At 46.4% G+C, this 25,556-nt stretch overlaps 1 protein-coding gene across 11 annotated transcripts in view; it reads left to right on the forward strand.

Annotated features, from left to right (window-relative positions):
• Window positions 1-1,269: 1,269 nt before the first annotated feature.
• Window positions 1,270-25,556, forward strand: part of ZNF532 (zinc finger protein 532) — a 104,738-nt gene continuing 80,451 nt past the window's right edge. For 2 of the 11 annotated variants that reach the window (XM_027575543.1, XM_027575554.1), the window contains exon 1: window positions 1,270-1,463. In XM_027575543.1, the coding sequence (XP_027431344.1) occupies window positions 1,400-1,463 (64 nt within the window). In that variant the 5' untranslated portion in view covers window positions 1,270-1,399. Of the gene's footprint in view, window positions 1,528-2,805; window positions 3,192-3,275; window positions 3,387-11,224; window positions 11,327-25,556 lie in introns of those variants that run through there. The other 9 variants (XM_027575544.2, XM_027575546.2, XM_027575549.2 and 6 more) reach the window with 9 other exon arrangements.

The raw sequence follows: 25,556 nt of genomic DNA on the forward strand, positions 1-25,556 counted from the left end.
TTTTTCAGACCCTTCCATTTTGTCCTAGTTCCAGGGCAAGCACAATTAGCTTGACATGGGGTTTCTCTCTCCTTTCAAAAAGCCTTTCAATTGAGTGCACCTCCGTGAAAGAGGTAGCACCCAGGACCAAGGGCTGGATAAAGAGCATACCTGATCTGTTTGTAACATATTGTCTCCTTCTTGGACGTGTTAACGATTATACACACCTTTGTGGTCGCAACGGGGTTTATATATGTATCTTTCTGCGTTCTGTAGGCTATGACCACCTGCTGTATGTACAATACGTGCTTGCTGTATGTATCTGTACCATCTCCCTTCTTGAATGTAAAGACCGAGCTATTACATCTTGTTTACTCAGTATCATTCCCCCATTAAAAAAAAAAAAATCCTACAAGAACTGAACATGCCATGTTTCAATCTGGCCCCAGTGGCTTTTTCTCTGAAAGCAAAACGTGTGTCTTTTACACCAGGGCTTTCTCCCCACCCCAGGGGGTGTCTTCCATTCTTTTGTGGCTCAGTTTAAGGCGAAAAGGGCTCCAAACCACTAACTAAAACAGAGGAGACCCCTTCTTCCACCTCCAGGGAGAATTTCAGATTTAATTTATCTGAAGATAGCGTGCTCTCTTCTTACTTATTTGCCACCATTACGAGGATAACAAAACACCACCTTGGCTTCAAGATCCTGGGTAGAGGCTCACGGTCTTTTTCAACCATCTTTGGCGAGGCCTTGCTTCCTTCCACTCGAGTAAGTTGCGGCTTGGGGCCATGGAAAGGACTGGGTGAGAGCCCGAAATGTCGTTTGGAAAAAAAAAAAGCAGCCCTCCCTCCATCCCCTCAGCACCACCAGCCCGCTCTCCGGGGTGAAGCTGCCATCCAGCAGCCCCATATGGGCGAGACTTGGCAGGTCCACGGGGCTCCCCTCGCAGCCGCGGAGTCGGCGCCGGCCGGGCGTCCGCGCCCGCCGGCTGCGGGGCTTCGCGCTCTCGCCTCCCTTCTCCCCGAATCCTCCCTTCCCCCCACCGGCCGCCCCCTCCCCCTCTGCCGCGCTCCCTTTTGTTCGCTCGCCGCTCGGGCCGCCGCCGCCGCCGCCGCAGGGCCCGCACCCCCAGCCGTAGGCCCCGGCGTGGCGGGCCGCCCCGCCGCCGCCGCCGCCGCCGCCGTCGCCGCCGCCGCCGCGCGGCCTAGAGCGCGCCGCCCGGGGAGGCGCGGGGCCCGGGGCCGGGCGCACTGCGAGGCCGCGGCGGCGGCGGCGGCGGCGGCGGGGCGGCCCGGGGGCGCGGGAGCCGGCAGCCCGGGAGGCGGCAGGCGGCGGCGGTGGCGGCGGGCGGCGGCGAGGCCGCTCCACCGCACGCGCACACACAGAGCCCGGCCGCGGGAATGCAGATGACACGCCCGTAACATGGAAGCCGCCGCCGCCGCTCCGACGACAGCAGCAGCAGCCGGCGGCGCCGCGCTGAACAAAGGTCATCCGAGCTGCGGCCCAGACGCCCGGGCTTGACCGCCGCGAAGGCCAACCCCGGGAAGGGGGTGGGTGTGCGCCCGCGGGGCCGGGGGCGAGCGAGGGGGCCGGGGGCGAGCGAGGGGCGAGGGCAGCGCCGGACGGGGCGCGCGGGTGGGCTGCGGGAGAGAGGCGCGCGCGCCGGCCCCTCGGGCCCACCCCTGCGGGCCGGGGCGAGCGCGTGAGGCTCAGGCCCCTTGGCCTGACCGCAGTGGCCTGTCCCCCCTGGCCTGGGGGACGGCTGGCCTTCGCGCCCCGGCAGCTTCCTTGGGGGGGCCGAGGACGAGCCGGTTTCGCTAGGCCCCACAGGTTCAGAGGGGGGCCACGTGAGCGCAGGAGCTCGCTCCTACCCCCTCCAGCGCTGGCGGTGCGCAGAGGATTCTTTAAAGGCCTCTGTGCCCCTTTCTCACTGCCCCTTCACTTGCCCCCCCTCCCCACCCCAGGCATCCCTAGTTTCCTACCCCGAGGTGAAGGGATTTGGACTTCTCCCCCCACCGCCCCCCCCCAGGTGCTTGAAAGAAGAGAAGGTTGGAGGAGGAGGAGGAGACGGGGGGGGGGGGGGTCTGCTGGTGGTGGTGACAGGGCTGAGAGAGCGAGGAGGGGGACGGGAGGAGGGGGCTGGGTGGGGTGGGGGTGACAGGCGGAGAAGAGCCTGGTCAACAAGGCAGCACGCTCTGCTGGGAGGGAGGCCGCTCCTGCAGCCGACGCGCCCAGTGTGAGGAGACACACATAGATTGCTTTCTTGGGGGCTCTTTGTCAGCCACCAACACAGAGAACACACATGACACACACGTACACAAAGATGTGAGCCAGGTTGTGGGAGGTAAGTGGGGCAAGGACAAGGAGGGGGAAACAGTGTCTGCGGGGGCTTTGGGGTGGAGGGGCAGGGGGGATGGGCCCTGAGGGGCTCTGGGGTGCTTGCGAGGTGAGCATTTCCAAGGCTGTGTGCTTGTGTGGTGGTCGGGGGGGGGACGACACACGATGACCTTCCCTCTCACGAAGACCTAAAAGGGAAAAGCAACCCCTAGCGAGATCCCCTCTGCGCTGATGATTTTCAGGGACTTGTTGGCAACTCAGCGAGGGTTGCATAGCTTTTTTATGTAGGGTGACCAGAACCGGCTGAAACTGGTTTGAGGCAGATCAGCTCCTGAACACAATGCAGTCACTGAGCTACTACAGTGGGATAGCAGCTTCCTCCCTTCATGGCAGCCAAAAGCAGAGGAGCTTGCAGGAAGGTACCATCCCAAACACAGTATGTGAATGCACACTTAGACACCACACAGCACTGGTACGTGACTAATGGAGCCCTAAAAGAGTCTGTGTAGAGAAGATGGAAAAAAAATGTGCAGGTTTGCAAGGTCTGAGATTACTTGGGCTTTTCCTGCCTTTTTCTTTTGCTTAAGGGATGGACAAGGAGCTGAGATTTTGACCCTTATTAAAGAAAAAATGTGCCTTGCTAGGGTGGGGACACTTGGTTTATGCAGTCTCTCTCTCTCTTTCTCTGTGTTTTTAACAAACCAAACCAAAATGAACTGATGGATTTGTAATGGTAGTTTGTTTGTTGCTGGAGAATGCTACTTTGCATGCCTTTTTTTTTTTTTTCTCTTGCAGGGTATGTTCTGTTTTGTGCTTTTTCTTTTAGAAGCTACTAAAGGGTGTTGGGGATACTTCTGACTATTATGAAGGCCAAAAGGTAACAATATTGTTCTAGGAAATGAGCATAAATGCGTTCCAGTGATGCTGTAAGGCATACATGCTGTCTTTTTTTTCCTTGTAGGCCTGTTGACTGGGGCTGCTTTTAACCCTTTCATATTTGCAGAGAATGCAACCGTGTGACAGTAACTGAACATTGGGCCAAAGTCTTTCCAAAAAGGTCAAGGTTCACAAGGTGAGTACGATATTTTGAGCATGAATTTAAGTGTTTATTTGAAGGTCCATGCAGAGACAGATGGACAGTGGATTGGTACCCTGGAGATAATTTGGGGCTCAGAGTGGAGAAGGAATATCTTAATGTTATCCAAGTTTAATGGGATTAGAGTGACTTTATGATGGTATTGCTATCAAGACAAAATCAGAATGACTTCATTAACTCGCATGTGGCTAGTCCTTTAGAAAGAGGCAGGCCTGGAAAGAGGCAAGTTTAGAGAATGGTAGGCATCAGGGCCTTGTGGGAATGCACTGCTTTGCATAAGACTAAAGCAGCACACATGTAGCATTATCTGATGATGAAAAAAAAAAAAAAAAAGGAAGGACTTGGCCAAATCGAGGCAGCCTAGCCTCCTTTTTAGGATTTGAGGAGTCTGAAGGTAGATTTGCCTTTTGTTCATTCATCACCTTCCTTTTACCTTGTGCTCTGTGTTAACCTGAAAGGTTTGTCAACTCCGAGGCAAGTGGTGGAATGGCTTTTATTGATTTTGGGGGCTGTTGACGGTGAGTTTGCCATTGGATTATTTGTGGCATACATTTTAATGTGGAATGCTAATGCAGTACCAGGAGGAAACCGGCTAGTCTGGCTTCATCTGTGTAAAGATGCCTGCTAACTCAAAGGTTTATAGCAGTGGATGGTGGAAAATGTCTGATGTCTTAGAGAGCTTGCAGTTAGATTCGAGCTGGCATTTTTATGCATCCCCCCAAAACCAGAGGTATTCGAGGAGCAAGGAGAAGAAAGCAGTAAGGAGTCTAGCAAAGTGAAGAACAAAGGCAGTGAGCGCTTACAGGGGGAACACTGAACATTTTGCCTTGGGGTTCCTGGTGCAAAGAGCTGCAACTTCCCCAAAGAGGAAGCCAGCAGCTCCAGAATCCTATCCAGTATGATCTCAACGACAGAGAGAACTCGGTCTGTGTCCTGGTTTGGTAGAAGTACAGTCAAGAGGAGCCCATAGAGGACAGGATTGAAAATACATTTGTCCCTACTTTGAAGAGGGGATTTTGTTCCTCCTGGATTTGCACAGAGTGGAGTCTTTTCAGAAATGCCGAGGATCTTAGAATATGTGAAGTTGTGTGCTGGCAGTTGGTGGGCAGAGTGTCTGCAGTGAAGGGTGTCAAGTATGCAAGGGTTTTTATTGTTAAGGATTTTTTTCATGTGATTGCAGAGCATCCAGTGTGTGATAAAGCTGGCAAAAGGGAAGCGAGGGTATGGTTAGCTCAGAATACTTTGTGTAGTATTTAATAAAGATAAATGTAATCTCGGCCTGATATACCAATAAATAGCTTACATGATGGAACAAAATTCTTTACAAATCACTGTGCTAAAATTGGTTTTCAATTCTACATCATTTTCGACTGCCAGAGGTTTTGTGTCTGAGTGTGGTAGAAATCTGCTTGCAAAGCAGATCGCAATCCACGTTGCATGATATGCTGCCCCTGCTTTTCTGGTGCCAACTAAAACTCAGATGGCTGATATGATAAACCTTAATTAGCTTAATACAATAAGCTGTTTTATAATTTAGTCCTTCACTCCTGTCTTTAGAAAGTCAGTGATTTTTATTTAACTTTGACAAATAACCCCTTACAATGAATGTTTCTTGATAGTATGTTTTAAGAGCCCTTTTGTAAGGCATTGCATGTCATAGAATGTTCTGGTTTACTCTCTCCGTCGTTTTTAGCTTTGTTACCCCCCCCCCCCCCCCCCCCCCCCCCCCCCCCCCCCCCCCCCCCCCCCCCCCCCCCCCCCCCCCCCCCCCGCAGAAGGCTCCTGGAAAATCGCATTTGTTTTGCATTTAGGCCAGTCTTTCCAGCTGCAAGGGCTGTTTAAGCTTGGAGAGCTGGTTCTCCCGGGCAGCAATCAGGAGCTCATCTGTGGACTGAGGTTTGTCTCAGGTGGCGGTCTCCTGCTGAGGTATAACAATGTAGCAGACCTAGGTCTCCCGGGGACAGGAACGGAGAGTTTTCTGGGTTTGGGAATGTGAATGTGAGTGTGGAGAATGAGCAACAGCATTCTCCTTCCTGGAAGAGCCAGGAGGGAACAGGGTGGCACCCACACTTGGGGCCGGGCCTGTGTCCTTGCTGTCACTGTCGCCATGCGGATGGCCACACCTGGAGCCTGCCAGGGATTGCCTGCGGCAGGCTCCGAGGATGACAAGCTGGCCATCCCCTCTGGAGGAGGAATGTGGGGGTTTGGCTGATGAGGGTACACTGGAAAGTGTCACAGGGTGTTGAACCTTTGTTTTCATCATTTGCTTACTTGGAATTATTTTCACCACGTTAAGAAACACGAGACCCAGGGCTTTTAGGACTCTTTAGCATCCTGGTTCAGGAGAGGAGGCTTACTTCTCTCTCCCCCTACCCTTTTCTCACAAAGAGATTCCCTGCCCCCATCCACCTTGATTCCTTTTTAAAGAAGGGGGGTTTAGGAGGGAGGCAGCCAACATGTAGATGGAATTTTTCTACATAACTTTTGACTAGGATGAGTTAGAATTTTCAAATTTGTGTCTCCCGTCCTCCCTTTTTTCTTCCCTTGAAATGCTTTCTTGGGTCTGTCTTCTGTTGGGTTTGAATAACCTCCCTCATCTCCTTGCTAGAACTCCCCATCTAGCTGTTCACAGCTGGAGCAGAGGTTGTCCTGATGTGGGACCCCAGGACAGTTGCCAGTGCAAGGGAAACCGGAAGTGTCTGGAAAAGATTTGGGGTTGCTCCCTCCTCATCCCCCTAACATCTCTTCCTAATCAGTACAGCAACCACATCTGCAGTAAACATTGAGGAAATCTACACCTGTGTGTTAATTATATTCGAGGGATGATCTTTAACCGAGTCATGGTTAAATAATTAACTTTTTTCACTTTTACATCCAGTAAAATTTACTCTGGTGTGTAGTTTTATGGGTTTTGACAAGCGTATAGCGCTGTGTATCCACCACCACTATCCACAGGGAATGTTTCCATCACCCCCGGAACTTTCCTCCTGCTGTACATCGGTAGGCAGATTCTTCCCACCGCAACCCTTGGCAACCACGATGTGTTCTGTCCCTATATTTGGTCTTCTCCAGAATGCCATACAAATGGCTTCTTTTCACTTAGCAAAGTGCATTTGAGATCCATCCATGTTGTCGCGTGTATCTGTACTGTCCGTTTCTCTGTTGCCAAGCTGTAGACCCCTATATGGACATACCACAGTTTGTTTATCCATTTCCCCAGGACGTTTGGGTTGCTTCTCCCTGTGGGTGCTTGCGAGGAAAGCTGCTATACACGTTTGCTTACCGGCTTTTGTCTGAATGTAAGTTTTTATGTCTCTGCCCTCAGTACTTTGGGAGAAGTGGCATGGCAGGGTCATACGGTCAGTACGTAAGAATTAGAAGTCCGAATGAAAGCACCTTCAGCTCTTCTTCGCAGCCATGAGCGCAATCTGGCCTTGTCAGCTGCAGTTAAGACTTCCCAAGTAAGAGATTGCAGGGAGCATTATCTGAAGACACCCGAGAGATGATTATGATAATGGACCACTCACTAACGGGATGACATGCTTTATAACCCAGAACTAATCGGAATTAGCCAAAAGTGGGAACAGAAGACTGCCAGTGGTAAAATATCCTTTATTTCCTACAGCAATTATTTTTCATCTCTTCAGAAACATTTGGCAGTTTAATTTTTACATTTGTCTTCAGGTTCAATACCACGCCAAATGATAACAGAATCACAATTTTGGAAGGGGGTACCGAAGACCTTTGTTGAAATCTGAGTTGCGTAAACAACGTACTATTAATTATAATTCGTCTGATTTTTTGACTGCCAAAATATGGGTGTTGTTTTAGTATCTGAAGTTACTGTTCAGGTTTGATGCCTTTTAAGGAAATGAAAATATTTAAGCAGAATCTAGGCAATGAAGTAGGGAGATTTGGGGAGCTTTTTTTTATTTCAAATTTTTTTTTTTATTTTAACTTTTAAAAAAATTTTTTTAGAGGATAAAATAGCGTTTAGGAATGGGAAGAACAAACAGACCAAGGTTATGGTGCGGTACAGAGGAGAGCCCGAGAAGTGGGAAGTGATCTTAATTTGGGGATTATTTCATCCATTTTGCAGGTACTGAATGTTTCCTAAGCACCAGACATTGTGCTAGGCACTGGGAGTACCAAGAGACAAGGAATCCAGAGAGAACACTCTAGTGGGAAGTTAGCCTACAGATGCTATGATAGGAATGTGAATGGGCTCCCTAATGCCCATGTCCAGAGGGAGGAGCCCTTGAGGAGGTGGCTTTTGTGCTGAACCGTGCAAGACACTAAGAGTAGGAACAGCTAGCCGAGAGTAGGGGAAGAGCGCTAGTCCGATGGGGGCAGTTTATGGAAAGGCACTGAGCAAGCCTGGTGTTGTGAGCGGGGCCGGGAGAGTGGGGCCTGGAGAGCGGGGCCGGGAGAACTGGGCGGGTGTGGGAGAGTAGGAGATGACATCAGGAGGCAGTCAAGGGCTAGACTTCTGAAGATCATTCTGTACAGTGCACTCAAGTGGGGACTTCCTTGTGTAGGCGGTAGAAGCAGAAAGCCTTACTTGAAATGACAGAGGTCTTGGGGCAGTGTCTGAGGGGGAATGGAGACTCTCCGGGCTGGAGGCAGGGAGGTCACATGAGGGGACCACCGTAGCAAATCCAGGAGAGAAGAGGGCCTGAGCCCAGGCGTTGCAGTGGGATGGAGTGGTAGGTGGGGCAGGTGTGTGTACCCGATGAGAAGGGGGGGTGGTAGGGAGGGAGGAGCTGAGGACGGTGCCAAGTTTGCTCCTTGAGGTTACTTGCCGCTGGTTGTTTTTTCTGTGAAATACTGCATTCAGAAGGCAGAATAGATTGGGAGGGTGGACGTGAAGGGGCTCCATACAGTGAGTTCACGTTTGGGTTGAGTTGTCCTTGGAGGTGTCCTTTGTTGCCTGGATCTGTTTGGGCTGGAGGTCTAAACTGGGAGGAATGGGCATACAACAGAGATGATAGAAGAAAGATGTGAAAAAGGTTGAGTTTGGGGTTCCATAAGATAATGGTTTATATAGTTAAAGCCTTAAAGAAGGAGGGGCTGAAGAACTTGCTGCATGCTTTGGAAAATGGGAGGGCAAGACATTTCCAGAGAGGCAGAAAGTGATCTTAGTAGCTGACATCTGCATACACGGCAGCTCATGGTAGGCCTTTCCTCTTGTTATTTCATGTAATGCTGAAACAGTGAGAGGAGCTGGGTACTTTTATTCCCATGGTACAGGTGGGAAATGAAGACCCTGGCCAAGGCCCACCAGCTTATAAACGATATTAGAGGCAGAATTTGAAGCCTATTCCTCACCACTAGGCTGTTCTGCTTCAGGGAGCAGAATTGGTGGGCATGAGGAAACCTTGGAAGGTGTTCAGGGGTGTGGAGGCTAGGAGGTAGGTGCTAGACGGTAAGGGCACTAATAAGGTTCAATTTAGAGGTGGCATTTGACGGCTGAGATGAGAATACGTAATGGAGAAGTTTGGGACACAGTTGAGGTTCCCTTGTAACTAGCCCCGTTTTCCTGACTTTACTCAGCATGGAGAGAAGAGAGTCGGTACGTCAGAGGCGGTGGGAGAAAGCGGGTTGAAAAGAGTACATTTTTACTGGGCACTCTAGGGTGAGGATATAAAAAGGAAGGAAGATGGAACTGGGATGTTTTTGTTTTTGTTTATTCTTTGAGAAGGATGAACTCAAAATAAATTGGAAGTAGTGCTGAGAAGAATCTTTTGTCTCAATAATAAATACAGTTTAAAGAATTCTTTGAATCATCTTCTGCAGACAGGAAGTTCTGAATTTTTCCTCTTTTAGAATGAGAGGGGGAGAGCAAATTCTACTTGATCTAAATCTGGAGACTAAAATAAGTCATTTTTAGACAAACTCAAAGTGGCCTTTTTAGCTACCCCAAGTATTCCCTCCTAAGTGGCCTGTAGTCAGTGGTTATTAGGGACGGAAAATGCAGATTCTGTATTGTTTTCGGTTAGATATTAGTACAACTTGACGTAATTAGAGATTCCAGGCATCTTGCAGGATTTAGAGAGGCCTAAAGATAAAATCAAGGTGTAGTTCTTGAATGTTTTCTCAAGTCAGCCTTTTTTTTCTGTTTGGGACACAAACTCTGGCTTTGCAAAGGCTGACTCACTGGTCTTATTATAGGTATTGATTTTGATCATTTTCTTCTGTGAGGAACAAATTCTTTCTAGGGATCTGAATTGTAATAGGTGGCTGAAATACTTACCGAGTTAGAAACCTCAAAGCCCTGTGTTGTTTTGTTTTGTTTTTAAAGATCCCTTAGCTGGAAATACTTCAAAGATTTACATGTCTCCTTTTCTACAGTGAGCCCAGACTGGGGAGAGGGAGGGGTGGGCAGGTGGACCTAGAACCCAGCACGCTGGACTCCCAGTCTAAAGCAGCTTGCGTCATTACGGACTGTCTCTGTGCCGTCCAGTGTTATGTGCTGGGGGTGGTATGCAGCAGCTCATACATACAGTCCTTATGTCCTGTGAACCACACAGGTGCTCATTGGTAAGCTGCTCTTTAACTGTTTTGCTGATTAACAGAGCAAGAGTGGGAGAGGTAGTTGAGGTCTCTAGTTTGAGACGTGATCATGCCTAGTGTTCTAGTTAAGTCTGGGGGCTCAGTCCACAGGGATTTTCAGTGCCTTTGCCTGGCTCTCAGTGATGACATACACCTGTTTGCCTAGCCCTTGGTGACCTAGAGCTGCATTCTGCCAACCTGGGACCTTGAGCAAGTTCCTTAAATTCTAGGCCCATGCTTTCCTTGAGGGTTGTTGCGAAGATTAAGTGCATATAAAGTGCTTAGCAGAGTGCCTGCTACGGGGTAAGTCCTCCCTCAAATCTAGCTGTTCTGTGGTCCTCAGCTCCCTGGTTAGGGAAAGGGCCTTTGCGCTGAACATTCTTCTCTCATCGTAGAGGGTGTTGTTCTCCTGTCCTGCCTCTTAGCTCATTTTTAAGTAGTTTTGTTTTGGTTTGTTTTGGCCCATGAAAATCCGCAGTTGAGTGTCTCCTGCCTGGTCTGTAATGTCTTCAGTGATAGCTGCCCTCTACCTGGTTTAAAGTGGGGGAATGTAAGCAGGAGGTAGGGTCCTAGTTCCCACTTGGCTGGACATTCACTTGTAGCTGGAAGAATTTTGTCTTTATTATCTCGTACTTCGACTGTCTTTGCTTCCAGAAAAATCCAGCCCAATCAGTGATGGTTTATAGTGTAGTTGATGTAATTTATGTTAACCAGAGTTTAAAAGAAACAAAACCTGATTGTGAAAATATGGTAGGTTAGCCACAGCTTCTGCTCCATCCTTTTCCCATGGCACTCTGCTTCCCACAATTGCTTGGCAGTGACCAGATAGTCATTATCTTGCACACTGGGATGTGGTGGTGATAGAAGATGGAGTGGAGAAGGAATCTATGGGTGATATTTTAATGTCTAAAACTTCTCTTGTCATGTAGTGGGGCGCTAGTCCACATACTGCTGTGGAGTGCTTGCAATGTGGCTAGTCCTAACTGGGATGAGCTGTAAGCATAGAATACACACCAGGTTTTGAAGATTTATACAAAAGAAAAAAAAAAGGATGTAAAATATTTCATTAATACTTTTTCATATTGATTACATGTTGAAGCAAGACTATTTTGGTGGAATACAATTTATTACTAAATTAGAATTATTAACTTAAAATGTATTTACCCCACCCCCCTGCAGCCCCCTTTGGTTTCTTTTATAAATGTGACTGCTAGAAAATTTAAAACTATATATATGGCTTTCATTCTTTTTCTATTGGACAGGGCTGTTCTGGAATGTTGGATGGACATCTAATGAAATTTAGCAGTGAAATGTCTCTGGTGCCCCGAAGTATTCATGGTCATTGATGTTGAGTTCCCCTTTCGGTGGGTAAAGATCGTGTACAGACGGTGTGACGTCTCCTGGTTAGAGAAACTCACACTCCTCTGGTTTGGACCTCTTTTCTCTCCCACATATTCCTAGTTCATCTCTCTGCACTACTGGGTCTAGACAGTCGTGCCAGGCTGGTGTCTGCTTCCGAACAGACAGGGAGCCAGTGTTTATCACAAGTTTACCATGTGCTGGATGCTCACACTTAACATCCCCTGTGAAATATAATTACCATCCCTGGTGAGACTCGAGAGAGGTGAAGTGACTGGCCCAAGGTGGTACGCTTGTGAGTGACAGACCTTGGATTTGGGCCAGGGATGAGCTGGCTTTGAGGTCATACTGCCTTTTCCAAATAACAGCTCCTGCTTGGTGCTCGTGTCTTGTACCTCTTCCTCAGAGTCCCATGCCTGGTCCTGGGTGCCCTTGTTGTCTGCGTAGCATTTCTCACGCTTTAGTTTGCATGCAGATCACCTGGGGAATGTGTTAGATAATGCAGATAGTGATGCAGTAGGGCTGAGTGGGCCCAAGGTGTTCTGCACGTCTGACAAGCTCGCCGGTTGGTGATCTGCTGCTGGACCACACGTTGGGTAGCAAGGGTCTCCATCGTTTCCCTTGGTTTTGGACCTGCTTCCTCTGCTTCCAGAGTGATCTGATTCTCCAAAACTTGCCTCACTCTGCAGGGGCTCACCCTGTGGCTTTGGATGGGATGCCAGTGAGCACAAATGGGGTCAGAACCGGTTTCAGTCACGGGTGCCCACACTGGCATGACTGTTGATTTCTGTGTACACACGATCTGACCAGATCCGTGTGTTCCTGTTGCTGCATAACTGCATTACTCCTCCTTTAGCATCTTAATCCCTTTGACACCTGTAGTCTGATAAAACAGAAGATAATTGTAATATTGAGATAATGTGGCAGGGGTATCTATTTTAAGTCCTTGTGATGAAGACTGGCCTTAAATTGACACTTGGGGGTGACTATGCCATGTTTGGTTCAGAGAGTCAGTATCTGATGAGAGATGAAGACTAAGAGCAGTTGGCCTGCCACTATTTCTGCCTCCGTGCCTGACAGGGAATCGAGGTGACTTGTGACTTTTTTTTTTATGGTTTGGAACATTCTTTTTATTTATTTTATTTTTTTTGCTTCATTGTTATTTTTTTTTTAATTTTATTATGGTATGTTAATCACCATACATTACATCATAAGTTTTGGATGTAGTGTTCCATGGTTCATTGTTTGCGTATAACACCCAGTGCTCCATGCAGAACGGGCCCTCTTAATACCCATCACCAGGCTGACCCATCCCCCCACCCCTCTCCCCTCTAGAACCCTCAGTTTGTTTCTTAGAGTCCATAGCCTTTCATGGTTCGTCTCCCCCTCCGATTTCCCCCCCTTCATTTTTCCCTTCCTACTATCTTCTTTTTCTTAACATATAATGTATTATTTGTTTCAGAGGTACAGGTCTGCGATTCAACAGTCTTATACAATTCACAGCGCTCACCATAGCACATACCCTCCCCAGTGTCCATCACCCAGCCACCCCCTCCTTCCCACCCCCCACCACTCCAGCAACCCTCAGTTTCCTGAGATTAAGAATTCCTCGTATCAGTGAGATCATATGATACATGTCTTTCTCTGATTAAGACTTTTCCTTAGAATAGGAGTTCCAGTGAGCCGTCTCACACAAAAGTGTGGAAGGATGGCTCATCAACACCACCTCCTTCTCCAGCACACAGTGAAGGCAACCACCCCGGAGTCCTTGGATCAGGAGGCCTTGGGGGAAGGTCTTGGTCTTTGGCCAAATAAGAAATTGAGTTTCGGGATGGAGCTTGGGGTATTGTGTTTGAACTCTTAAGAGCCTATGCAAAACTTTAGTGTATTTTTTATTTTTTTAATTTTAAAAAGTTCTAAAAACATTTAAAAATTTTTAATTTTTTTAAAAAAGATTTTATTTATTTGACAGAGAGAGACACAGCGAGAGAGGGAACACAAGCAGGGGAGGGAGTGGGAGAGAGAAGCAGGCCTCCTGCTGAGCAGGGAGCCCGATGTGGGGCTCAATCCCAGGACCCCAGGACCATGACGCGAGCCGAAGGCAGACGCTTAACGACTGAGCCGCCCAGGCACCCCAAAAACTTTTAATTTTTTTAAAAATGATTATTTGAGAGAGAGAGAAAGTGCATGCTATGCGAGCAGGGAAGGGGAGAGAATCCTCAGGTAGACTCCCTGCTGAGCCAGGATCCTGAGGTCATTACCTGAGTGGAAATCAGGAGTCTGACACTCAAATGACTGAACCACCCAGGTGCCCCATAATTTTTTAAATTAAAAAATATATATATAAGTAATCTCTACACCCAATGTGGGGCTTGAACTAACAACCCCAAGATCAAGAGTTACATGCTCTTCTTACTGAGCCCTCCAGGCGCCCCCCAGTGTATTTTTTAAATTTGGGGATGTGCATTGATTAAGTAAGCTAATGATAAAATGATCTCTGTTACATGAGATAGCTTACCGTCCCCATCTCTCTATAAGAAATCTCCATTTCACAGAAATCCTAGTTGAATTTCAGATCTTGCTGGAAATTTGGACTCAAGAGTTGTATGATATATGAATCTGGCACACTGAATAGGATTTTTAATTGTTGGCTAGATCTGTCAGTTCCCTGCTTGGTGCAGAATCCTGTGCCTGGTATGATGGGGGTGCCTGCCTGGCCCGTGAGTGTAGCTGCTGAGGAGTCACAGACTGCTGGAAGGGCAGTGGGGTGGGGTTGGGGGAATAGAAACAAGGCTGGGTGTTCAGGATGGGCAAGGCCATGGGGCCGGCCCTGGAGAAAGGGGTTGGAACTATGGAAGTTATCTGAGTTGCAGGTGAATTCAGAATGCAGTGGGGTAGTAAGTCCCCAGCCTTTCTGGAGCAAGCCAAGTGTCAGGAGAAGTTAGGAGTCAGAGACGAGATAGGCGCTCAGCGGTTGTCAGAAGGCAGAGTGAAAATAGATGGTCACGAGTCTAGTGGACAGGCAGGAACAAGTGGGTCTGTGAAAGCACAGGACAGCAGTGGTTGGGCGATGGGGACTGTGTGTGCTCAGAGGAAGGGCCCCCAGAATGACTGTGGGGTATGTGAACAGGTGGACGGGTGAGGGCAGGATGAGCTACTATTGCCGGTGATCGCTGGATAACTGAATCAGAACCAGCTCTACATGGCAGCCTCCATGTGATATGGCGGGTGAGGACACGCATTGCTCAGCTGGAGGAGTTAAGAGAATGGACTGGGAGAAGCAGTGGCTCCTTCTATGCAAAATTCACATGGGAAGGCATTAAAACACTAGATTGATTGGAGTTTGCCCACCTTCACAGGACATGTGATCAAGACATAGCTTTTCAAACTCACACCAGAAGAAAAGGAGCTGATGATGAGGCCATGACTGCTGCCAGAGGGAACTCCCGTGTCCTCTCGTACTGAGCTTGCTCTGCATTCTTTTCAGGATCACATGGCCTCTGCTGTCTGTGCCTCTCATTTGGTAGAACTGCGTTCTCTTTCTGGTGCACTTGGCAGACATGGCTGTCCCACAGCCCCTGTGTTCCCACATCCTTGTCTACAGTACTAGTAACATCACCTGTATTGCTCAGTCCCACTTCTGGTTCTCCAGACCGTGGGCTAATTGGTCTTGTTCTACTCGGCTGTGGTTTGGAGGGCAGGGTTACTGCTAACCCTACACGGGTGGTAGTTTGCATTGGGCTAGTGAAACACCCCCTGCGAAACATCTACGACCCGACAAGGGGGCAGTCTTACCCTGTTTTAGGCTCTGAGTGGTTAACAGATATGCCAAGGCTAAGTTGTTGGGAATTGGCATTCGTGCCTGGATCTTTCTGATCCCAATTTCTACACCCTTTACCATTCTTCAGTATAGTAGCTAAGGTGTAGGAGCTCTTTTGAGTGTAGGGCTGGACTCTTTTGTTGATTTTCTGTTTACTCAAAATCACAAGAACAATATGTTCAGCTTTCAGCATTTGCTCCATAAATGCATAGCAAAGGCCAATTGTCTGAGTTATGCATTGGAATGAGACACTGGAGGTAGGAAATTTGGCCAAATGGTTGGAGGAATTATTCAAGCCTAATGTTTAGAGTCTCATGTGTACATAGATGTGTATTTGAGGCCTCTGCCAGGTAGGGGGGTGTGTGTGTGTGCATGCGTGCGTGCGCGTGCACGCACTCGTGTTTGGGGCCCCTCATAGGTACATACCTGTTTGGCAAAAGGCAAGTCTGGTTTATCTGGCCAATGTTAATTTTGGGAAAGTTGAAACACATAGTTCAGTACTTGAGTGGTAATAATTAGGCTTTAATGCTTTTGATTTTAGATGACTCATAGAATTGTAAAACTTTTCTGTTCTCCTCGTCTGGAGTGTTAGGATATTGTCAACCTCCGCTGGAATTTCACGTGTAGCTCTAACCTCTTTGGTTACACAGTGCTCTTATTTCAGGTCATTGAGGATAGGAAACATTTGTTCTGCATTTGTTGTGCTTCTTAGAAGACCTTGCGGGGCTGCCTATCTGCAAGAGGCACTTAAGGGTGCTCATTATATCCCAGGTAGTGGTTGGGAATTCTAATGGCATCGATCTTGTTATCCCCTGACTGAGAGCACCAGAGCTGTGGCTTCATTTCTTCTAGGGCTTTCTCTATGCTAGAATCCTGGTCGCTGACCTTGTTTTGATGTTACGGTAACTCACAGTAAGTAGTACTTAACTATATTCCGGGTATTCCGGGTAGGAGTAAGTACCTATCTGGATTATTATTTTTTTAAGATTTTATTTATTTATTAGAGAGCAGGGGGAGGAGTAGAGGGAGGGGGACAAGCAGACTCTGTGCTACGCACAGAGCCCGACACGGCTGAGGTCATGACCTGAGCCTAAACCAAGAGTCGGACATTCAGTCACCTGAGCCACCCAGGCGCCCCTGGATTGTTTTATTTAACCTTCACAATCACTCTGTGAAGTGGATCTTATTTTTTTCCATTTTACACATGAGAAAACAGAAGCTTGAAGAGGTTAAGTAACTTGCCCAGAGTCTTGTAACTTATAAGGGGAAGAGCCAGGACGTGCTCCAAATTTGTCTTACTCCAAAGCCCATGCTTTTAACCACGACAGCATACCGTGGTTTATAGGTGTCATTTCTACAGCCAGTTGATGGCAGGCTCAAATATCTTTGAGGTTCAAAGCTGCTGCTTCTGGGTCAACCAGTATTTCTCCTATTGTCAAGATCTGCAAGGTATTTTGGGCTTGCTCCATGATGCTGATGTGGCTCTGGCTACTGAAGTAGGTAAACATTGAGAGATACCTTGCTCCCTTTCCTGATTTTTCTTCCTTGACCACATATATGTGTACCTACTTGTGTGCCTCTGCATTTTACAACACAAGTAGCATCCTTTGGCAGTAATTGTAGAACCAGCCAAACAATGTTTTTATCCTCACTTCTGCAGTGTTAAAGTTAAGGCAGAGCCTCTGTAGGATTACCTTTTTATTATTCTTCCCTTTGTATTTGGAGATTTGTTCGCTTGCTCTTTCTTGAGTTGTCCTCGGGGTTGATGTGGAGGTGCCCGTGGAGTGGAGCTACCAGGAGAAACACGGAGTTAAATGTTGTCTGGGAAAATGGGCCAGAAGCATCTCCCTCACACTCCATTTCAGAATGCATTCCTATTTGGTAATAACATCTCCAGAAGAACAGCTGCTTACACTTTGTTTCAAGCATGTCCCAAAGATGTCTCACCCAAAAGCTTCTGGCCTCCCAGTACTCTTGGGGGTTCCCAGCCTGGGTCCCCAGAATGAAGATTCTCACGGAGAGTTCACAGCAGCAGTTCAGGAAGGAAAAGTGTTGTGTGCATGAGTCTGTGTGCATGCACGCATGCATTTGACCCCAGGCATTTCCCACATTCCCGGGCTGTGGAATCCCTTCTTTTTGGTGGTACATTCCTGGGTGAACATCCTTCAAGCTGTTGGCTGTCACTGATGTGAACTTAGTGAAACATGGGAGGGCCTTGAGAGGAGTAGGGCCAGAGCTTCCTCCGATCTCTTCCTTTAGTATAATATACTGATTGGTGAAATGATGTGATTCATTGTGTGTTTTTCTGCTCTCTGTCTACCCCAGGAAGAGAATTTGTGAGTGAGTTTATATATAAGGCCAACAGCCAGTAGCCTGCTGCGAGTGATAACTTCGGGGGGAGGCTCTTAGTTGTATGTGATAGTTGAAAGTAGTGCCTTTCATAATTCCAAACACGTTTTAAATGAAACTGGTGTCTGGTGAGACTCGTTTGATGCTCAGGTGATGGCTTCACTTTGGAATGAATGTGAGAGCAGTTGTGATCAGGATGCAGGAAACCCTTCGCGCACACCCTTCCTCAGCAGGTGGAGAGAAGAGGGCCGGGGTAGCCGGAGCAGTGACCTCCACCATCTCCACCTGGATGACGTGGGGCGTGGGGGGAAGGTAGGTTTATGGTGATTTGAAGAGGATTAGGTCTTGGTGAGAGGGGGACAGGGTGATGAGGGGAAAATCTCTTGCTTACCTGGAGCAAGATTTTCAACCTTAGCGCTGTTGACATTTGGGGCTGCAGAGTGCTGTGTTTGTGGGGGCTGTCCTGTGCATTGTAGGATGTTTGGCAGCATCCCTGACACTGATACCCACCCCTTACCTCACCCCCCCCCCCCCCCCCCCGCCGCCAACTTGTGACAACCAAAGATGTCTCTGGACCTTGCTAGATATCAGTGTTGGTGGTGGTGGAGGAGAAGGGGCAAAATCGCCCCACTTGAGAACCATGGACTTAAAGCCTTATAGCAAGAGCAGTACTTCAAAACTTTGGGTAGTAAGAATTCCCAGCAAAGACCTCCAAGGGAAGCAAGCAAGCATCTTGAAACTGTACAAATCCCCAAGAAATGCAAGATACCTTGAGCTGCTAGTTTTCTCTTCTGTGTTGTCTGATGCTAGAAGTCTCAAAAATATTTGCAAATATTTTAAATTTAGTATTTAGATGAAAATAAATGCTGGTAAAATGAGTAAGAAAACTGCAGAAAACGGATCTGCTGGTTAACTGTAGCATTTCAGGGACAAAGGCTTCCACGCAGGATTTAGGGTTTATGTGTGAAAACTGAGAAGGCTTATACAGGTGACAAAGGAAAATTACTTTGAAGTTCTCTATTAAATACTCAAAATATCACTTCTAATTTAGAAAATCTATCCTTTGCTTCAAGCCAGAATTGTAGAGATGCTACTAAAAAATGGTATTTATAAAATGCCAAAGGAATGCTAAAGCTTTTATGTGTTTTACTCTTGAACGAGGAATCCTTTGTTTTAGCACTTAAATGGGCAAGTGATTTCTTTCCTTTTTTTTTTTTAAAGATTTATTTATTTATTTGATAGAGAGAGACACAGCGAGAGAGGGAACACAAGCAGGGGGAGTGGGAGAGAGAGAAGCAGGCTTCCCGTGGAGCGGGGAGCCCGATGCAGGGCTCTATCCCAGGACCCTGGGGTCATGACCTGAGCCGAAGGCAGCCGCTTAACGACTGAGCCACCCAGGCGCCCCAAGGGCAAGTGATTTCTTAAGTTTGATATACTGGAATTCACCAAACATGTTTCATATTAAAAAAAAAAAAAAGGCACTTTACAACTAACTAGTAGTGAAAAAATTTAATTTTTTTTTTTTTTGCTTTCTCGCAAAATCTTTTGAATAACCCACTTCAAGCAGAGGCTGTAATGAACTTTCCTGAAGTTTATTGGTGGTGACAGGTTTAGCCCAGATCCTTTCAGTATTTCTATAAACTCATTGATGAATTAGCAAATGCCAGCACCAGGGTCTTTTAGTTAAAAGAACGTAAATCCAGTGGGAAATAGGGCTAGAGCAAAAGCGCCTTTGACAGAATTTACCAAGATTGATGACTTTGACTATCCCTAAGTTCATAGGAAATACAAACTTTCATCTACTTCCCTGTAGGTATGAGATTTTGAAAATGCACACCTACACCTGGCGGGTGAACTTTGAAAACTGTTTTCCCCCTGCCTTCCCATCATCCCCTCCTCTTTTCTGGATTCAAGTGACAGAATGTTTGGTGTGCATCCTAACCCTTTCTATGAATTTTACATAGCTCTTCATTTTACATATCTGTGTAGAAGCATGTAAAATGCAATATGCTTGTTTTTTCTTTTTAATGTAATTTAGATACTGTTTTATGACTTGATTTTTTTTCACTAAATGGTATTATACCTTGATTGTTCCACGATGTTCCAGATGTTCCACATCTACCTTTTTTTTTAAAGATTTTATTTATTAGAAAGAGGGAGAGAGAGGGAGAGAGCGAGAGAGAGCACGAACAGTGGGGAGAGGGAGAATCAGGCTCCCCGTGGAGCAGGGACCCAGATGTGGGGCTAGATCCCAGGACCCCGGGATCATAACCCGAGCCAAAGGCAGACGCTCAACTGACTGAGCTGCCCAGGCGCCCTTATCTACCTTTTTAAAAAAAGACTTATTTATTTACTATAGAAAGAGTGAACACATGAAAGTGGGGGGAGAGGCAGAGGGAGAGAATCTTTAAGCAGACTCTGCACTGAGCAAGGAGCCCAACGCGGGGAGGCGGGGCTCTGTCCCCGGACCCTTGAGATCATGACCTGAGCTGAAACCAAAAGTCAGAGGCTTCACCAACTGCTCCTCCCGGATGTCCCTCATCTACCTTACTTTAATGACTGCTTAATACTCCGTAAAAAAGGATGTATCATAAATAATGTGAATGTATTTAACACTATTGAACTGTATACTTAGAAATGGTTAAGACGGGGCGCCTGCATGGCTCCATAGGTTAAGCGTCTGCCTTCGGCTCAGGTCATGATTCCAGGGTCCTGGTAATCGAGGCCCACATTGGGCTCCCTGGTCAGTGGGAAGCCTGCTTCTCCCTTTCCCCCCTGCCCCTTCCCCAGTTTGTGTTCTCTCTTGCTCACTCTCTCAAAGAAATATCTTTAAAAAATGATTAAGGTGGTGAATTTCACATTATGTGTATTTTAGCGCAGTTTTTTTAAGAGGATTACCACATTTGATTTAATCATTTCCCTACTGATGGACATTTACATTTTTTCCAGGATTCTGCTGCACCAAAGTTTTTTTATACCGATGCCTCTCACTTTGGAAGGTTTAATTTTTTTGGTTAAAACATTGCCCCTGTGCCCTAAGGTCTATGACATGTCGTCCAGATACAGGAAATAGGATCCTTGCCTTTTTTTCTTTTGGCGGGGGAACTAAGGAAAAAAGCCTTTTTTTTTTTCTTTCCCTTTCTGGGACTTTAAGGATTTATTGGTTGTGGGTGTGCTGCTGGAGAGTGAGAATCCTGAGGTAATCTCTTTAGCTGAAGGTTCTTTTTCATTATTCGCAAGCTCAGTGGGTGTCTGTTTGGGCAAGCCTTTGCCCTGAGCACCTTTTTATTGTTATATACCAGATATCTGCAGAGACGTCAGGCCAGGTGGATTACCTGGTTTCCAGAGGAATTCCTGGAGGTGAAATGAAGGACAGCCCTAGGGAGGACGTGTGCTGCCAGATAATTGAGTTCTGATAGCCAGGTTTGGCTAGCCCGGGTTCTGGTCGCCTGCAGTGGTTTGGTATTGAGTAAACTCTTAACTTCTGCTTGGAGCTTTTCAAGCGGAGCCGTCGCTTTTAAATGCTAACCTGAGGGCAGCCCTGCCCTTTAAATTGACATTCTGCTTTCTAAAGAAAAACCTGAGACAGGTATTTTTGGAAGCTTTGTATATTCAGTAAGTAGATATTCCACTGCTCGAGAACCTTAGCACTCTGGGCAAGTCAGCACAATTCTATTTTTGGCTCTTGAGCAAGAAGAAGAAAACAGTGGTCATGTGGATTGCCTGGAGGGGCTTAATTTGGGTATGTTAGACGCGGGTTTCGATGCACCCTGTGTCCTGTGCCTCTTGGGTCGCTGAGGTGGTCTGGTGGGGGAAGAGGGAGATACAAAAAGGGTCTGAGCAGCTGCAGCTACAAGGGACCCGTCACCGTCCACCTGGGCCCCACAAAAGCCACAAAGCAAAGCAGAAACCCCAGGCTTGAGTGTGCAGGAGCATCTGTGTCCTGCGGGACCTGCCAGTATTGCTAGTTGGGGTGAACATGTCTTCTTCTAAATCCTAGACCCTCTCTTGAATGTCGGCGACCACGCTGAGCTGGGGGCGAGCTGTGGTCAGTCCCATTTCCTGAGGAAGTGACTGAGGTAGCCAGCTTTTGCTTCACCCTGGAGCCCCAGGAACCCAGAGGAGTAGAAATCACATGCACATTGATTTTCCTTTGAGCAGGGGCTTTGAAATGAAAGCCCTTCGTAGATGTTTTTGTTAGGTTAGTGCTTTGCTTTCAAAAATTATTTTAACTGCTCTTCTATTGTAGTTGTCTTTCTGTCCTATACACTGGGAAATCAGAACATTGAAGGAGCAGAACTTTCTGTGTCTTCCTTAAGGGTTTCTGGGATTATGTTCTGGTCTGAATTAAGAAACCCAGTGTATTTTAAAGGACTTTAATCGCTTGAATAATAAAACAATCTTTACGGGATATTTAATTTTATACAGGCAGACTCAGGATGGAATTCTTAGGGTTTTTTTTTTCATACTTAAATAAAAAAGAATTTATTTGAGAGAGAGCATGTGTGTGCGAGTTGGGGGCGGTGCAGAGGGAAAGGATCCCAAGGAGACTCAGCTCTAGAGCCCCACGTGGGGCTCAGTCTCACGACCCTGAGATCATGACCTGAGCCGAACCGAGTCAGACGCTTACTGATTGAGCCACCGAGGCGCCCCTTGGATAGTTTTTGATAGAGGAAAATGTGGGAAACTGGGCATTTTGGAATTTGTAAGTGATTTTAGCAAACTACGAAGGAAAATTAAATATTAAATCCATTAACTCCACACGAAAGGGCCATTTCTAATGTGCCCTCTCATGGCTTGATATCATTTGTTTTCTAATTTTGTAAATATGAAATTTTCATTTCGAGTCTTTTTTTTTTTTAAGGTGAGAATGCATATGATTCAGTCTTTTCCTCCCATGCACCCCCCTTCAGCATATTGTGGACCATATTTTCTCTTTTCTTGATTTTCCTTCTTCCCAAGCACTTAGATAACACACAAGAGTTAAAAGCTCTGAAGTTAACTAGGTAGAGGTAAATAAGCCCCGAGGTTCCCTGTTTCCAGGTAGCTAGCACAAATAAAGGGGTGCTTGTTCAGGCTTTACCTGAAATCCAAGGTTGTCTTTCTTGAGCCATGTAACGAATATCCATGTTATGTCTCTTTCTTCATATTGCTTTTACTTGCTTCTTCATATATATTTTACATTTTCTATAAAATAGTTATTAAGAACAGCATTCACATTAACTTGAACTTTCTATTAAAAGGATATTTTTCCAGAAGGAGAGCAGGTGCTTAAGAAATATAAACTCCTAAATAAAATTAATTACCCTTGTCAGTACTTAACTGTTAAAACCTGGGCTTATCCAAACATTTGCTTTCCTTCTACCCAGAGGGTAGTTACTGTGCCCAGGGCCCCATTTCTTCCCTGGAAGGGTGGTTATTACCTCTTTAGTGACTTCTAGGTATTTCTTTCTTTCTTTCTTTTTTTTTTTTTTACTTTTAATGGTACCTGGTGTCTGCTTGCTAAAATCCCCATCAGTCTCAATTGCCCTGGTAAAAGAGTTCTTTTCTCTCTCCCTTCCTCTCTTTTTTGAGAAATGTAAAATGTAACAAAAAGCATAATATGAATTGCATAGCAAGTGCTACCTGCGATGTCACCGGCTGCTATGTGAATGTCTGTATGCACACTCTGTTCCCTCGGTCTCCGTCCTACCATTTCCCCCTCCCCCTCCCATGCCCTCCTCCTCTGTTCATCCCTCCCTCCCCCTCCCTTCTCCCCTCCCTTCCCCTTCCCTTCCCTTTCCCTGACTCCTTTCCACCCTCTTCCTCTTCCTTTTCCCTTGGACCACATAGGCAAATGGCTCCTTCCTTCATTTTTAGAGGGACCTGGGACCCTTGTACATATGCACATTTAAAAATGGCCAGATAAGTGGATTGTGCTTTATAAATGGGGTTAAAAAGTTTTCTTATGGGGCACCTGGGTGGTTCAGTTGGCTAAGCGTCTGCCTTTGGCTCAGGTCATGGTCTCAGGGTCCTGGGATCAAGCCGAGCATCGGGGCTCCCTGCTCAGCAGGGAGCCTGCTTCTCCCCGCCCCCCCATCTTTCAAATAAATAAATAAAATCTTAAAAAAAAACTTTCTTACAGTTGGGTTTTCGTCTGTGTTTTTGCATATGTACGAAATCTCTTAAAATAAGAATTTGATTTATACTCAGTTTGACTCAAGGTACCTTAGAAAGTTGACTAGTGACCTCAGTATGTCTTTCTGACCAGCTTTTTTTTTTTTTTTTTTTTATTGTTGACCCGTATGATTTTCTTTCTCATCCTAGCATGATATGCTGTTACGTGCCAGCCTCAACCAGTTTGCCCTTTCTCCGGAAGCTTGGTGAACTTCTGGATTCATCCTTTCCTTGAGCCTGGGGGAAGTGGCTTATTGTTTAGATGAGACTTCCTTCCGGCTAAGATTCCTTCAGGCTAAGATCCCTTCAAGAGTGGAAGTGAAAGCATACTGAGATATCAGACATGGATAAATACAGATAAATATATTAAACGTTTATGGATAAATGCTTATCCACAGAGAAGCCTAGTTTACTGTGAAATCAAGAATATGTGGTCTCTCGATGGATGGAATGACAGAAGCTAAACATAAGGGTTATGATTTAAGAGCACGAGTAAATGATTTTAATGTCTGTTTCCCTCTTTCCATTTTACCACATGAGTTAAAAATAAATCCTCAGAATTTTAAAGCAAATGGGTGAAACTCAACACTGTATATCTTAAAGGTTATTTTTTGAAGTGTTCTTATTTTTGCAAGAATTCTCCAAGAAAGGTCTCTCGTGGTTCCTTGCCTTGGCAAAAATCTCTTTGGAAAATATCAAAATCTAAATTTAAAAGGGTATTCTTGAGCAAATATATGCACTGAATTCACATGAACATATGTCTGACATGATGGAAACATGCATAGACATGGAGAGATATTGTTGGATGTGATAAGACCTATTATGTTAAAAATATATGTGTGTGTTTATATTTATGCTTCTGAATGCATTTAGAAGTCTGTATCCCAAATGTTATCAGAGCTTACCTCAGACTAGTGGGCCTCCTGGAGACTTTTGCTTATATCTTTGGGTTTTAGAGGATTGGTGGAGAGCATATTACTATGCTTATAATAAAAGTGGTTTCAAAATCCAGGGATGAAAGAAAGGCATTTTGACTAAATGGCAGCCTGTTGGCTAAATAAATTTTTTTTTTTTTCAAAGACGCTACCTGAGCATTCAGGTTAAGAGTGCTTCTAATGGAGTGGCAATGTTTACGTAGAGATTTTTGAATCTAAGAGGTTTTATTGGCTAGAAGGTCCCGGGAGCCGGAAGTGAGAGAACTGGCGGGGGTGAGATACCATTACTGTAACAGAACTCCCGTGAGAGAACTCAGGGTTCTGCAGCTGGTGGATGAATTGGTGGGGTTCTTGACCTGTTGTTTCTGTAGCATTCAGTAGACAGAGGGAGAGAGAAGGGTGGGGCAGAGGGAGAGGGAGAGAGAGTCTCTCAAGCAGGCTCCACGCCTAGTGTGGAGTCCAGTGTGGGCTTGATCTCACGACCTTGAAATCATGACTTGAGCCGAAACCAAAGTCAGACGCTCAACTGACGGAGCCGCCCAGGTCCCCCAGTAGACAGAAAGTCTTAAGGAATGCTTGTCAATAAAGGGAGCAGGTTGGTTAATACAGGTGATCACATCAGCATTTCCTGATTTGTTCTTCAAAGGGAAAAATAAAAGAATAATTGGAAGTTTCTGTGAGTTACTTCAGACCTCAGTGAATCTCTTACTATCATGGAGTACATTAACCCTTAACTCTTAGAAATGAGCTACTTGGGAAGCTGTATACATTTTTGGACCCAAGTGCTTATGACTTGATCTATTAGAATTGTCTGAAGACCTGGCTTACCCGTGAAATGGTTGGCCTTAATATTTTCTTTCTCTCTAAAGGGTTTGGCTTACATTTCTTGTGTGTGTAAGCCAGAGAGAGTGGTGATTGCGTGGAATCATGGCGGACTCATTTTTACTTCTCCGTCGGTCAGCTGGATGGTTTGAG

Source organism: Zalophus californianus, chromosome 14 (assembly GCF_009762305.2).
Source record: "Zalophus californianus isolate mZalCal1 chromosome 14, mZalCal1.pri.v2, whole genome shotgun sequence".
Taxonomy (NCBI): Eukaryota; Metazoa; Chordata; class Mammalia; order Carnivora; family Otariidae; genus Zalophus; species Zalophus californianus.